Source organism: Aulonocara stuartgranti (genome assembly GCF_965226115.1).
Source record: "Aulonocara stuartgranti genome assembly, chromosome: 11".
In the NCBI taxonomy this organism is placed as follows: Eukaryota; Metazoa; Chordata; class Actinopteri; order Cichliformes; family Cichlidae; genus Aulonocara; species Aulonocara stuartgranti.
The window spans coordinates 6468935-6483758 of NC_138947.1; the positions used below are offsets into that span (position 1 = coordinate 6468935).

At 40.7% G+C, this 14824-nt stretch overlaps 1 protein-coding gene across 6 annotated transcripts; it reads right to left on the minus strand.

The window, feature by feature from the left end:
* On the minus strand, positions 1 to 12043 carry LOC309717529 (uncharacterized protein). 6 transcript variants are annotated; one of them, XM_082552179.1, is made up of 15 exons: positions 11558 to 12043; positions 10718 to 10835; positions 10483 to 10621; positions 10113 to 10305; positions 9929 to 10000; positions 8944 to 9445; positions 8754 to 8841; positions 8465 to 8670; positions 8229 to 8354; positions 8036 to 8140; positions 7811 to 7921; positions 7568 to 7681; positions 6370 to 6511; positions 5936 to 6041; positions 1 to 2379 (listed from the first exon to the last, which is right to left on the minus strand). In XM_082552179.1, exons 14-15 carry the CDS (start codon positions 6003 to 6005, stop codon positions 734 to 736), a joined length of 1716 nt encoding a protein of 571 aa, XP_082408305.1. In that variant the 5' UTR covers positions 6006 to 6041; positions 6370 to 6511; positions 7568 to 7681; positions 7811 to 7921; positions 8036 to 8140; positions 8229 to 8354; positions 8465 to 8670; positions 8754 to 8841; positions 8944 to 9445; positions 9929 to 10000; positions 10113 to 10305; positions 10483 to 10621; positions 10718 to 10835; positions 11558 to 12043; the 3' UTR covers positions 1 to 733. The 6 variants fall into 6 exon arrangements, with proteins under 6 accessions (XP_082408305.1, XP_082408304.1, XP_082408306.1 ...); XM_082552178.1 differs by having other exon boundaries at positions 8465 to 8841; XM_082552180.1 differs by having other exon boundaries at positions 7811 to 7924; positions 8465 to 8841.
* Between the last annotated feature and the right edge of the window lie 2781 nt (positions 12044 to 14824).

A 14824-nucleotide genomic window follows, 5' to 3' on the forward strand; every position in this document is an offset into this window, starting at 1 on the left:
CCAGTTCACTCCACCAAGGGAGCTCGTGACGTACTACCCGGCTTTCTTTAGACCGTGAAGGCCGGGTCCTCAGGTGGAAGCAGCCTCTGAATTTGGACACCCCCGCTGTTTCCAGGCCGGCCAATAATAACGGTGACATTTAACGTATTTTATCTGATAAATAAACCCTGTAAAATGTATTTACCCCCCCCCCCCCAACAGCCCTTTTGAATGTCTCCCTAATAATTCAAATCAAATCACTTTTATTGTCACATCACATGTGCAGGTATACTGGTACAGTACATGTGAGTGAAATTCTTGTGTACGAGCTTCACAAGCAAAAGAGTTGTGCAAAAATAAAATAACGTAAAACAAGCAAAATATGAGAATGGCTAAACCTGAGACTAATAAATATATGTACAATATATAAGATAAGATAAGATAAGATAGAACTTTATTAATCCCTCGGGTGGGTTCCTCTGGGAAATTCGATTTCCAAAAAGCACAGCACCGACAGAAGTTACAGTTACAGAATATTATATATATATATATACACACACACACACACACACACACACACACACACACACATAAATACAGAGACAAATATAAATAAAATATACAAAGGGGATAAATGGGAATAAAAAATAGAAATACAAGTGAATTGCACATTTCAAGTATTGAGGTCTATTGCACCATTGACTATTTACAAAAAAGTATTGCACAAGGTATTGTACAGTGAGGTGAAGAGGCACTACAGCTTAGTTGTTCCCCCCTCCTTTGTCCTCCTGTTTCCCCTCCCTCTCCCCTCCAGAGAGGAGTTAAACAGTCTGATGGCGTGTGGGACAAAGGAGTTTTTAAGTCTGTTAGTTCTTGTCTTGGGCAGAAGCAACCTGTCACTGAACAGACTCTTCTGGTTGTTAATGGCCGTGTGCAGAGGATGCCCAGCATTGTTCATAATGTCCAGCAGCTTTTTTAGTGTCCTTTTCTCTGCCACTGTCACCAGAGTGTCCAGCTTCATGCCGACCACAGAGCTAGCCTTCCTGATCAGTTTCTCTAGCCTGCATGAGTCCTTCTTTGCTGTGCTGCTCCCCCAGCACACCACAGCATAGAAAAGTACTCCAGCAACCACTGACTGGTAAAACATCCTCAGGAGCTTCCTGCAGATGTTAAAAGACCTCAGCCTCCTGAGGAAGTACAGTCGGCTTTGGGCTTTTTTATACAGGTGCTCTGTGTTGCATGACCAGTCCAGTTTATTGTCCACCCACAGCCCGAGGTACTTGTACTTGTTGACCACCTCCACCTCCTCCCCCTCTATCTGAACCGGCAGTGGACCTTCTCTGGACCTCCCGAAGTCCACAACCAGTTCCTTAGTCTTTGAGGTGTTGAGTTGCAGGTGTGACAGGGCAGTATGTAGTGTCAGGGCTATGGCACCATCAGTGGACCTGTTGTGGCGGTATGCGAACTGTAGAGGGTCCAGTGAGTTGGGTAGTGCAGAGCAGATGAAGTCCCTGACAAGCTTCTCGAAGCATTTGCTTACGATGGGGGTCAAGGCTACAGGTCGCCAGTCGTTTAATGAGGAGATGGTGGAGGATTTGGGTACAGGGACGATGGTGGCCATTTTGAAGCAGGCTGGGACTACAAACAGAGAGAGAGAAAGGTTGAAGAGGTGTGTAAACACTCCAGCCAGCTGAGCCGCGCATGACTTAAGGACTCGGCCGGGAATCCCGTCCGGACCAGTAGCTTTGCGCACGTTCACCTTCCTGAAGCACCTCCACACATCCTCCTCAGACACAGTGTGCGCACTGAAGTCATCCGCGGTGCGCACACTGTCCGGTCTCATGGTGTTCGCCGTGTCGAATCCAGTGTAGAATACGTTTAGATCCTCACACAGAGAGGCCGTGGTCTGCGGTGTGCTGGTTTTCCCTCTAAAGTCTGTGATTGTGTTTAGTCCCTGCCACATACTCCGAGGATTGTCAAACTGTTGCTCCACCCTGTCCCTGTACTCATGTTTGGCTGCTTTGATCGTCTTCCGGAGTTGGAAATGTGCTTGTTTGTAGTCCGATGTGTTCGCGGAGGCAAAAGCGGTGCTCCGTGCCACCAGTTGATTTGGGAAGGATTTAACTGTTCTGGATGGGACGACATCTTCCACGCATTTCCTGATGAATCCGCAGAGTAAGTCTGTGTACTCATCAATGCCATTAGCAGCCACGTGAAACATTTCCCAGTCCGCGTGATCAAAACAGTCCCGCAGCGTAGACTCAGATTGGTCCGTCCAACAGTGCACCGCCCTCATGGTTAGAGCTTCCTGTTTCAGCTTCTGCCTGTAGGCGGGCAGGAGCAGGATGGCGCGGGGGAGGGTTTTGTACGCATCCCGGAAAGAGGTTGTTACACCCCGGCCTAGGCAACCGCCGTGCAACACAGGAAAAATACAAAATAAGGGAAAAAGGCCCCCAAGCTCACTGCTCTTAAGGAGGGCGAACCCATAAAAAAGACTAATACGGGCTTCCACAAAAAAAAAAAAAAAAAATCCCAAACGAAAGTATCGACAACTATTTTCTTTTAAGCAAAATATGATATTTATTTACATCAAAACACCAAACTATTTACAACGGGGGGAAGGTCGCGACCATGACACACTGAAACACAGGGTTTAAATACCTAGAGGGGGCAATCAGGAAATGGACAACAAGAGGGAAACACAGCTGGGGCAACTCAGAACTGACGAGACAGGGAAACGTAAACTGAACACACTAAGATAACACAGACTTTCAAAGTAAAACAGGAAACACATAACAGTCACGCCAAAACAAAACGCCTAAAACAATACACTGCCAACCCCAAATCGTAACAAGGTGTAGCAGTGGTCAAGTAGCCGGTCTCCATGAGTGTTGAAATGGATGTGTTGGTGGAGTTTTGGTGAAACTTTCTTCCCTTATTAACCCTTTAAGACCTACCATAGAACCAAGTCCGCCAGAGCTTATATTATATTTTTACATGTTGTAGAGCCATTTTTGGGAGCATTTCAAGTTGATATACATCAATACAACCATTATAGCCCAAATTTTAATAACATGTCTGCATTAAGTGCACAGTAATTACATAAATTGCAAAAAAGTGCAATAAACTACAAAAAAAATTAAAATCGTTTTTGTTTATTTAACATACATTTCTAGTTAGAGACATTTAAGAGGCTTATCCCTCAAAACTGTAAATATAAAAAAAGTTGCACAAAATAGTTTCCCACCACAGGAAATTTATTCTGAGTGTCTTCATAGTTTTATTTTTGAAATACACCAATTTTTATATACTGCAGGAAAAACGAAAATAAATATTATAAGGCAAATTTAAAAAAAAAACAAACAGCATGTGCATCAAAATAAACTATTTCCAGCAGTGCAATATGAGTCCTAAGCATCCCAGAAACGACACAGAAAGTCATAATGTCAAACATAAGTTTTAAAAACACCAGTATAGGCTCATGAGGCCCTGATGGTAAAAAACTACATTTCCGCAAAATGACGTCACTTCCGGTTTCGGGCAGGACATGGCGGACATGCGATAGTTCGTGCTGATGGACATAGGAAGTGTTACAAACAGCTGATCGGATCGGCAAAGCATGTTTCTGGAATATTATGTTTTTGTTGCTGCAAGTGCTTTTTATGCAGTTTTTGCAAAGCTATATGTGGAAGGAAACTGTGACCAGGACAAGCTGATGGCATAAGATGTAAGTACAACTCCTCCGGTTTCATATGCAAAAAAAATTATTGCGCTAGCTTATGTGGTTGCAGAGCTACCGGGATTTAAAAATAGTTACGCAAAAGGGAGCGTCTCCGCTCCGACTGGCTTTAAAGGGTTAAACTCTCCGGCTGTGATAAACGTCGCCTCTGGGTGTGCGGTTTCCTCACTGCTGATCGCGCTGTACAGTTCCATGAGTGCTCGGTCAGTGTCGGCTTGTGGGGGAATGTAAGCAGCCGTAATAATCACTGCTGTAAATTCGGTCGGTAGCCAGAATGGCCGGCACTTGATCATCAGGTACTCCAGGTCCGGTGAGCGTATGGCCACAACACCTCACTCTTGGAGCACTTTTTTGCCACATGTATCGCAAACCACGTCTCAGCTGTTTGTGGAGGTAAAATAAGTCCGCACATGACTCCGATTACGCTCAGCCATTGTTGTGAGTGCGCACGCCAAGGGGCTGCGAGACATTTATACAGCCGTATTTCGCACATGACTATGAAAGGCGGAAGAGGAAGTAGTTCCTTTGAATGTAGACAATCCAATGTTATAGTTTCTTTCCACTGTGTTCCTGTTAATGATAAACTACAAATTTACTCTAAATTACTAAAATATCGATATTTCAATGTGAGAATGGATTCTAGAACGTGAATGATTGGTATCGGAGGAATCAATATTTCAGGATCAATCCGCACATCACTAGTGCACATACTGTTTCACATCATAGTTTTTCTTGGATGTACGTTTTAGTTTTAATAGTCCACTACTACTTGTTAAAACATCTGTGTTGTGTTTAAAGTTACCCTTATTCCTCATTTGTTTCAAGCATCTTTTTACGATATTTTGAGGGTTTTTTTGGGAGTGCTAAAATTTGAGCAACTTCAGCATTCGTCTTCTCATGGGTCTTCAAGTGTCGGGCCAATTTTGACTGTGGTTTGTCACAGATGAAACAATAATTTTTTGGATTGCAAGTTGCAAGCAAGTTTTCACCTGCTTCTCTGTAGTATCTGCACCTTTAGACACTGACCCTTCAACCAAGACAATTTCTGTGCTGTCTCTGATTTTTTGAATTTCTGGCGAAAGTTCACTGCAATCCTCGACTATGAGCATATTTAAAGGTTTTGAACGTAGGGGGGTAATTTCAGCTGAACTGTCTGAGTAACTGCTAGAATGCGGTATATATTCTTCCCCTGACATCTCTTCACTTGAACTAGTTTCTTCACTAATCTTGAAAAAAAAAATATGAAAAATAAGTCTACATCATGTATTTTAAGTACTAAAATTTAACAATATAAAATCTTACAATAACCTACCAGTTCAAGTCCAAACCTTGTGCTTTTGATGTAACAGGACTTGTGCCAGATACAAGATTGCACGAGACAGATGAAAAACAGAACGTGTTTATGTATTTACATTACAAAAGATATTCCAGTACTTCCATGCAGCTTAATGATTTTAGGTTCCCAGAACAAAAGCAAAAATTACATATCATACAAAAGACATTTGTTTAGGGATGGTTTTTGAGAATTGGTAATTAACTTGTACATGTTCGAGACGAGTTGGTACTAAAGTATCAAAGTAGTGGAACAAATGGTGTCACAATATTTATTTTACATAAATTGATTTTAATGGTCCACTAATAATGACCACGTTGCATTTTTTTTAGTCAATGACTGAAGGTTAGATGGAGTTTTATTTTGCCGTAGTTTGGCAAACTGGTATTACTCCATTAAAAGGCCTGTAATAGCTGGTAATACTAAAAGCAGAATGCTGCTTGATGTAGTCAGGAAAGCAGAACTTAAAAGTTTACTTCTAAAACCTGTTTGTATGTCTTCACTGGTTACTGAATAACTTGTGTCATTAATATTTGACACAAGAATCAGATTAAAATTGAAATGAGTTGAATATTTCCATAAGAATTAGAAAGCTGCCAGCCTGACAATGTTTTGCTCATGAATGTGTTCACATTCTGTTAAGCAGAATTCACACACCGTACCCCAAGTTATTATACACTGGCAGATGACAGAATTAAAACAGACAAATGTAAGAAAGCTGGTGTGTAGTGTAGAGCAGAGCCAGTAACTTAAAAAACATAAGATAAGTGAATAAATAATGTGCCAGCAGAAACAATAAATTAAATATTACAGGTAATAACTTCCTCTTGTTAATAGAGTAATATCTTGACAATCATCTAAAATAAAAGGACAAGAATACTCACCTTTACATTTCACGCAAATCAACTTGAAAGCAGGAAAATGTGCATTACAAAAGGCACATTTTTTCAACATCTTCTCTGACGAATACACCACATCATGTTTGCAGTTCTGTTGAAAAACAAAGTTCCTTGAGTTTATACCATTCATTTTCAATTCTTTGATGCCATGCAGAAACTTCACTCATTTGCTGCGACCATGTGACATGAATACATACAGTAAGATCCAACATTTCAGGGTTTCCCCATCATGATTTAAGCATATTTTCTGATAGGCTGACTATACTTTTTGAGTAAAAGAGCATCTGTGTAACCACTTCTCATTGACTTTAAGTTGCAGTCTCAGTTAAATTCAAATCAAGTGGCTTAGCTGTTCATTTAAAACATTGGAAAACATCAGGAAATGTGTATTTTTACTACAGCTGCTGGTTTCCAGTTACCAGATCTTGGTATCGTGTCTTCAAAGAGAGTTGACTGATGAAAAGTGAGCCTCTTCAAGCATCTGGTTTGGTGAATCACCCTTCTTTCTGAACTCTTATTCACAGTCATTGCAGTGTCTTGGCTTACATAGGCCTGCTGCATCTGAAAAATGATGATCAACAAAGAAAAACAAGGTTACTTTAGCTCATCTAGATGTAATGTTCAGATTTGTTATGTAACAACTGGAATTTGGTGTTGTAATCGTAATGAGCTCATCGCCGTTTCCCTGTCCTGTACATATAACACACAGAAATGCAAGAAGAAGAAAAAAATTATAAACCAGTTTCATGTTGGTATTGATGGTTTTAGAAACAAATCAAACTGCAAGGAATGAACTTTAGCCCCCTATTTGTGAGTAAAATCATTTTGTAATAGTGCACCACTATAAGTGCCTGTGCTGATTTGTTAGCAAATAGTTTTTGGACCGTCCAAGTCCTCAGAACTCACTGCTGGTATTGTACATACACCAGCACGATCATTAGATTTACTGCAGCTTTCTACTCCTCCTCATGACCTCACTAAAAATGGACTGCAGCTAACTCACCTCTTCCTCAAACACATCTTTTCTGAATTGTCTTTGAATTTATCTGGTGAAGGTTTCCCATCATGTTCCATCCTCTTCGAATAAGCTGAGTTCTTCTTCTTCTGGTTCCTCCCTTTAGGGGTCACTACAGTGGATCATCTGCCTCCATCTTATCCTATCCATAGCCGCCTCCTCGTTCATACCAACCCTATCTATATCCTCCATCACTATATCCTTGAACTCCCTCTAAGGGCTTGCTCTTTCCCTCCTGCCTGGCAGCTCCATATGGAACAATATATTCACTATGCCTATTCTACATATGTCCAAATCATGTCAGCTTTGCCTCTCTAACTTTGTGTCCAAACCATACAACATGAGCTGTTTCTCTGATGCACTCATTTCTAATCTTCTCCATTCTGGTCACTCCCAAACAAAATCTTAGCATCTTGAGCCCTGCCATCCCCTGCCTGGCCTTTTGCACTGCTTGTTGCTTTGGATGCTTGACTCCAGGTATTTAAACTCATGTACCTTCAATACCTTTACTCCTTGCATATTTCATATGAGCTGACCATCTGACGTCAAAGAATACAAAGACATATTTTGTTGAATGCATTGAAACAGAGGACAATTTTTACCTTTTCCATGGCCACTTTGTGAATCATTTGTCCCAAATGTTCTGCTTCATCTTTAGATTCATCCTGTGTGGGTCTGCTATCATGTGTCCCATCCTCTTCAGATGCTGCCGCCATCTGTTTTCAGAGAAGACAACAATATGTTTGGCTCATTTTTGATGGATTGATTGTGGAAGCACCGAAACTGAGGATGAATTTCACCTCTCTTTGTGGCACAGGACACCCAGTTTTGTTTTTCATGGCTACCTTAGGAATCCTTTTACGTTCTTGTTCTTCCTCCTCTTCTGAATAGCCTTCAGATTCATCCTGTGTGGGTTTCCAGTCATCTGTCCCATCATCTTCAGATGAGCTAACAGACTGCTTTTAGAGCAGAAAAATATATATTTTACTCATTTTCATGGATGTTTGGAAACAAAACACTTACATCTTTAACTGCAGGAGAAGAAACTCTGCTGGATTTTTCCTGCCCACCTTAGGAACCCATTCCCTCGCTTCATCCTCCTCCTCCTCTTCTGGATTGTCTTCTTGTGTGAGTTTCCCCACATCTGTCCTATCATTTTTGTAAAAGACCACCATCTGATTTTAGAAAAGTAAAAGTAAAAAGCTAAAAGATTAGTAATCAGTGAAAACACTAAAAACAAGTACAAGAACATACATTACATACTTTTCTCTTGCGCAACTGGTATGTCACTTTTTGTAGATGCTCCACCCCCTTTTACAAATCCTGTTTAGTTTCGTTTATTGTGGCTCCGGCACTACCGGCACCCTCACCCTGACCTGGGCTCACCATCTGTTTATGGTACAAATTAAATATGTTTTGTTCATGATGGAGTAAATGATTATATATGAAAGAAGTGCAACCAATCAAAACTCTTACCAAGGGAATCAGGGCACACATACCTTGTTACTGCTACACTGGAAGAGCGTTCTGTCTAAAAGCTCCTCTGTTCCTGATGACTGCTGCTCTTCCTTTTCAGATCCTTCACTGTCCTCGTCCTGCACAGATCCTCTGTCCTCTCTCCTTTTCCTTTTCCTTGCTGCATATGTTGCAATTGCATTGGTGGTCAGTGCTCGGCTCTGGAGTGTGTCCTCTGCAGGGTCCTCAGCTGTGCAAAGCAATATTACTAAATATGAATAAATGTAAGTGTATAGATAAATATATGACTTCACTTTAGCTTATTTAAATAACCTTGATAAAATCTTTTGGCTGTGATGGCATCATGGCACATAAATGTTGCCACTCTGTCGTAAAATTTACGTCCCAACTGTCGCTTGGCCTGAAAGAATAATGTTTTAAAAAGAAACCACATGAATAAAACCCATGACACTTTAACCTACTTCATTGGGTGTCAAAAAATAAAAATGAAAGGTTTTCTCACGTAAGTGGAGGAACGTAGCATGTTGAAGGTGGGGGGCAATCCCCAGATTCATCATCTCCCAGGCTGCCTTGAAAAATACCGGTAGTCTATGAAGAACACCTCCACTAGAACTGTGGAAAAAAGTCGGTTCCTCTGAACAGCCTTCAACATACTCTCTGATATGATTGTAATGCTGCAACCAGGTATACTCATTCTTGTACAGGGGGACAGCTGCTTGCCCATGGTATCTTTGAGTTTTGTGCTGTTTAACTTAATACATGAAAAGACATGTTTATTCAACTGAATAAAAAAATGTCTATGTATACTTAGATTTATATAGTTTTAGTACATACACGGATGATGCGGGCACCCTGCTTAGTTTTTTCTGCCATTTCAACCTCCTCAGTAGTCATGTTGATGATCACTCCCTTTCGGTGACCAGTTATGGCAATAATATATCCGCCCAACAGTCCAAAAAACAATTTCAATATTGTTCTGCTCTGGGGTTGCTTCTCGAGGTCATCTGTAAAAACACAAAGAGAACACTACATGTATTAATATGCTATGCTAACACATACACTGCATTTACATTTCCAGTCCCTTGTGCAGATTATAGAGGGACTTTACAAGCACCATGTCTCAAGGACCATGCAAGCACCACAAAGTATCAAACAAAATTTCCAGACCAACCATACAAAAAACCCAGTTTCCAATTACAAAACCCTGTAATGTGTCTTAAGATAGAAGATAGAAAGAGATAAAAGTCTCACGCCCCTTGCCTCCTCTACAGAAAAAAAAGAAGAAAAAAAAGGAAAACATCAGGAAAATTTTGTGGAAGAGATCATCTTTCAGTAGACTTACACATCCAAAACACACACAGTCCTCATAATGTAGGTATCTTACATTAACCAACACTATAGGACTTGTGTCTAACACCCTCACTCAACATCCAAACAACTCTGCTGTGTTCTTGTTGCAATAATAACAACAGCAGAAAATTAGTCACCTGCTCATCATCTTTAAGGGACGACGATGCCATGGGCACATCAGCTTGAGGACAGTCAGGGTGCTCTGAAACCTTGTGCAAGCAAACACAAAAGTACATTAACATCCATTCAACACAGATACGTTGAGACTATACAATACAGTTACGTAGCTACACTACGATAAATGTAAATATAAATATGTACCTTTACTCTCCATGGCCAGTCAGAGTCACTGTAGTTGTATGTTGTTTCTTCCCCCAGCTTGATGTCCTTTATGGCAAATAAACATAGATGAGGCTCTCCATTTACTGTGATTGTCCTCATTTTGCTGTTTGGGCTCACGTGATCGTCATTCACCAGTCTGCCCAAGGAGCCATCCCCTCTGGCTGCATCAATGCTGAAACAACAAAAAATGTAAGACACAAAATTACACAAGCTTTATAAAAAAGGCTGAACAATTTGATTACATTTTTAATTATATGGATTTGTAACAAACTAGCAGTTTGTCTTAATGTGGTCGTCATAACTTTTTGCAAAAAGTAGGCTGAAAAATTAATTATTCTAATTTACATACCATAATTGTTTTCCATTGTACCGGAATTCAAAAAGAAAAACCTTTAAGGCGTCATGGTACAATCTTGTTCTGTTTTCATATTCCTTCTGGGTTACAACGTCTCCTTTGTTATAGTTGCACCTAGTAAACACTCCTCAACCTTACAAAGAAAATAGAAAATTTCAACATTGGTCTACTGCAATGGTTAAACTTATGACTGTGCCAAAAATCCTCAACAAGTATCCTAGTACCTCACCTTTTACTGAATTTATGCATTTCACTTCAAATCCATCTTTGTCCTGCCCCAAAGATGCAAATTTTACTGCTTCATCTTTCGGTTTACTTTTTGCTCTCGGGGGCTGCATTGCAATTCACTGTCTCAGAAAAAGAAAAAAAAAGTACAATTTATGTAATATTTCAGGAAAATAGTTTACAGTGAAAACTGATCTCGTACAGGTGTTCTTAACCCTCTGGAGCCAAGGGTATAATTGGCTGTTTTTGACTACTTTTGATTTAATTGTTTGATCGGCTCATGTTCATTTATCCACCATAATAGGAAAGGAGAGGCAATAATGTATAGAAAATACCGTTTTTATATTTTCCTGCACTAAACGTAAAAACAGTTTTCAGGAAAAAGCTTAAATTATGTATCATAACTCTGGTTTTACTTGGCCTATCAACATATTTTAAAAGACTATACGCCATATACGCATGTTTCTGATACACCGTAAATTGGCCATATAATCTGCACTCCAGAGAGTTAAATGTTAGCTTATCTTATCTGAAATGTCTCATTAATAACGTGTCACCTATATTTCAGCATTGCTTAAAATCTGGAGACAGTGGGATGAATAAATAATAACATCTGAGTATTTTCAAATGTTACAGTTTAACTAAAAAGGTGTGCGTTAGACTAGGTATTTAACCTTGACTAATTAAATACACGTGTCATCAAAAAAGGCTAGCTTTAGCATGAGAATTACACTGAAATACAAAACTTAATCAAGGAATATACACCAAAGAAAAACCTCAAGAAAACTAAATCTGACTGGTTGCTGGGCTACAAAGCTGGCAAAATTTGAAAGTTTAAAGCTACCTGTTGGCTTCTCCACACCAGCAAAGTGTTGCTACTCCTCAACTCGAAGTCACGAAGTGAGGGGGGAGGGGTGAAAAACAGCTCATTGGATAAAAAGTGGTCAGGTGATGAGAGTTCTGACTTTTTTTTGATGGAATTTCAGTGAAACATTTACAGTGACGAAGGACTGAGTTTTATTACATTTGTTTGTTTATAGGAAATTCCTCTTTTAAAAAGTATTTAGTTATTTATTTGAAGAAAAGGTACACTATAAGGCAAAACATGTTTCCTCACACACCACCAGCCAAGGTCCACCACTGAAGCAATGGTTTTACACTTACATCTGCATAGGTTAAACAAATCTGAGATTCAACCAACAACATAGTGTGACATATTTTAGATCCTTATGTTAAACCAGCATTTCAAGTTTCAAGTTTCTTTATTTGTCACATGCATAGTTATACAAGTATAACACACAGTGAAATGTAGCCTGACACGCTCCTCGACATGTGCAAAAAAATTGGGGGGGGGGGGTGTAGAGGAAAAACATTATATATATATATATATATATGTAGTATATACATTGGGTGAATGTGCAGTAGTAGCAGCAAGCAGGTGAATTCTGTACATTAATATGAATAGACATCTGACTATTTTACAGGACAGACAATATAAACATATTTAAAATTAAAGGAATTGAAATGTACATTGTGCCTTGGTTTAGTGTCTGGAAGAGTCCTGACTCAGTCAATTATAGATGATGTGAGAGGGCGGGTGTGTGTGTTTAGAGCACGGATGGCTTGGGGATAGAAGCTCCTCTTGAGTCTCTCTGTCCTTGCCCGGAAGATGCGGAACCTTCTACCAGATTGCAGAAGTTGGAACAGTTTGTTGCCAGGATGGGACGGGTCCTTCAGTATCTGCGCTGCTCTAGTCCGGCATCTCCTGGTGTAGGTGTCCTGAAGCGGGGGGAGAGCAATCCTGCAGCAGCGTTCTGCTGTACGGATCACTCTCTGGAGAGCTTTTTGGTCCTTCACACAGCTGTTCCCAAACCACGATGTCATGTTCTGTGTGAGGATGCTCTCCACAGCGCCTGTATAGAAAATCCTGAGGATCTTTGGAGAGACCCTGAACTTCCTCAGTTGTCGTAGGTGATACAGGCGCTACCTAGCCTTTTTGGTCTGGACCTGAATGTGGGCAGCCCATGTCAGGTCTGAGGAGATGTGGACACCAAGATACTTGAAGGACTGCACCCTCTCCACTGGAGCTCCATTGATGATAATGGGCTTGTAGTCTCTGTGCTGACCCCTTCTGAAGTCCACCACCAGCTCCTTGGTCTTGCTGACGTTCAGCTGGAGGTGGTTGTCCTGGCACCACGATGCCAGATTCTTCACTTCATCCATGTAGGCCGCCTCATCGTTGTTGGAGATGGCACCCAACACCACTGTGTCGTCAGCAAACTTCACAATGGTGTTGGAGCCATGGGTGGCCACACAGTCTGAAGTGTAGAGAGAGTAGAGCAGTGGCGAGAGGACACATCCCTGAGGTGCTCCTGTGTTGATGGTGATGCTGTTGGAGAAGCACCTGCCCACCCTCACCACCTGAGTTCTGCCAGTGAGGAAGTCCAACACCCATGCACACAGACGGCTGTTAAGTCCCAGATCCCTCAGCTTTGTGAACAGTCTGCAGGGCACTATTGTGTTAAACGCTGAACTGTAATCAACAAACAGCATTCGCACATGTTAGGTTGAATAGATATGATAATTTGATAGTGGTTATTGAGTGAGTAGTTGTTTGGCTGTGTGTTATAGACAGGGGTGCATATGACTGGTACGCAGGTATGCATGCGTGACAAAAATTAGGAATGCGTAGTGACACTTTGCGTACTTGACTGTCTCATTTAACCTTACATTTGTTGCTTGTCACCAGCTAAATGTCCAAAAAACAACAGACATTAAGCAGCTTCTTTGGTGTGCCGCCACTAGCTAAGAAACACCAACTGGAGCCAGAGAAAAGTGGCTCCAAGATGTGCCGTGGCTTGAAGCTAACAATGAGCACACTGAAATGTGGTGCAAGATTTGCCACACCCATCCACATCTAGCAGGTGTGTTTTTTAAAGGCTCAAAGAATTTTAACCATCCTTTATTTGACAAACATGAAAAAAGTAAGGTGTCACGGTTCTGGGTCATTTTGACCCAGCATTTTGAGTTCTTATGTTTTGGTTTCATTTTGGATTGTATTCTGATTCTTGTGCTTTGTTGATTATTAGTAGAATTCTATGTTTCTGTTTATTCTTGTTAAGGGATTTGTTTTTAGGTTTTGTGTCTCATGTTTAATGTAGGTTTCGTTCTGGTGCCCTCGTGATTCCTGTAGGTTTAGTATAGTGTCTAGTCTGGGTCTTTGTGTAGATGCTTCTTGTTTCCTGTTTTATTGTGAAGGTCCGTGTCTTATGTGAGTGTATTCAGTTTAGCTTCTCTTGTCTCATCTCGTCAATTACTTCCAGCTGTGTTCCCCACCTGTGTGTAATCTCCAGGTGGAGATTATTTGGAAATGCTTAAAATGGAAATGATCATTTACTGTGAGGTGTGGTTGAGGTATGGACAGTGGTTGTGCTTTTGTAATGTTGAGGTATTGACAGTGATTAGTGTTTAGGGGACACATCATTGGTTTTTATTTAAAAACAACAGTTTATCCACTGTGGCAGGTTGTAGGCGATTTCTTTTTTTTGGACAATATTTCCCCTGCTTTTGAAAACATTTGCTCACAGGGCACAGATGAGGCAGGGGTACACAGGTATGTCAGTGCTAACTTATATAAGTGAGGATAGACATATTTTTGTCTCTCCCAGTATTTAAGGGGTCCTCCAGCCTTCCAATATTTGGCTCCATCATGTACCGTTGGACCTCAATATTCGCATCTGCTGTTACATTTTGTGTCTGTGTCTGCCTGACACTTTCATCCAGGCGACGGCACAGGTTGTTACCTAAACAATAAGGAGAGTTTTTATGTGATACTAACAATTCAATTTTCAATTAATTGTTATTTATATAGCGCCAAATCACAACAGCAGTAGCCTCAAGGCGCTTTATATTGTACAGTAGATCGTACAATAATAGATACAGAGGAAAACCCAACAATCAGTTTATATAAATGCAACTCAAATGCAATAACAATAGTACCGTGGGAAACAGCCTCAACAGTTTGTGACGTTGATGGCTGTGGTGGTAGTGCGGAGGAAGAGGAGGTGGTGGAGGCCCTCATTACAGAAGAACATTCGGCTTTCAGTCTTTT

Bases quoted from the DNA above. Each gene is read 5' to 3' on its own strand.
- LOC309717529 (XM_082552179.1), bottom strand. From the start codon at position 6,005: ATGTTGAAAAAATGTGCCTTTTGTAATGCACATTTTCCTGCTTTCAAG. The intron at 2,380-5,935 runs GTGAGTATTCTT...GCGGTTGCCTAG, and splicing joins GATTTGCGTGAAATGTAAAG to GCCGGGGTGTAACAACCTCT.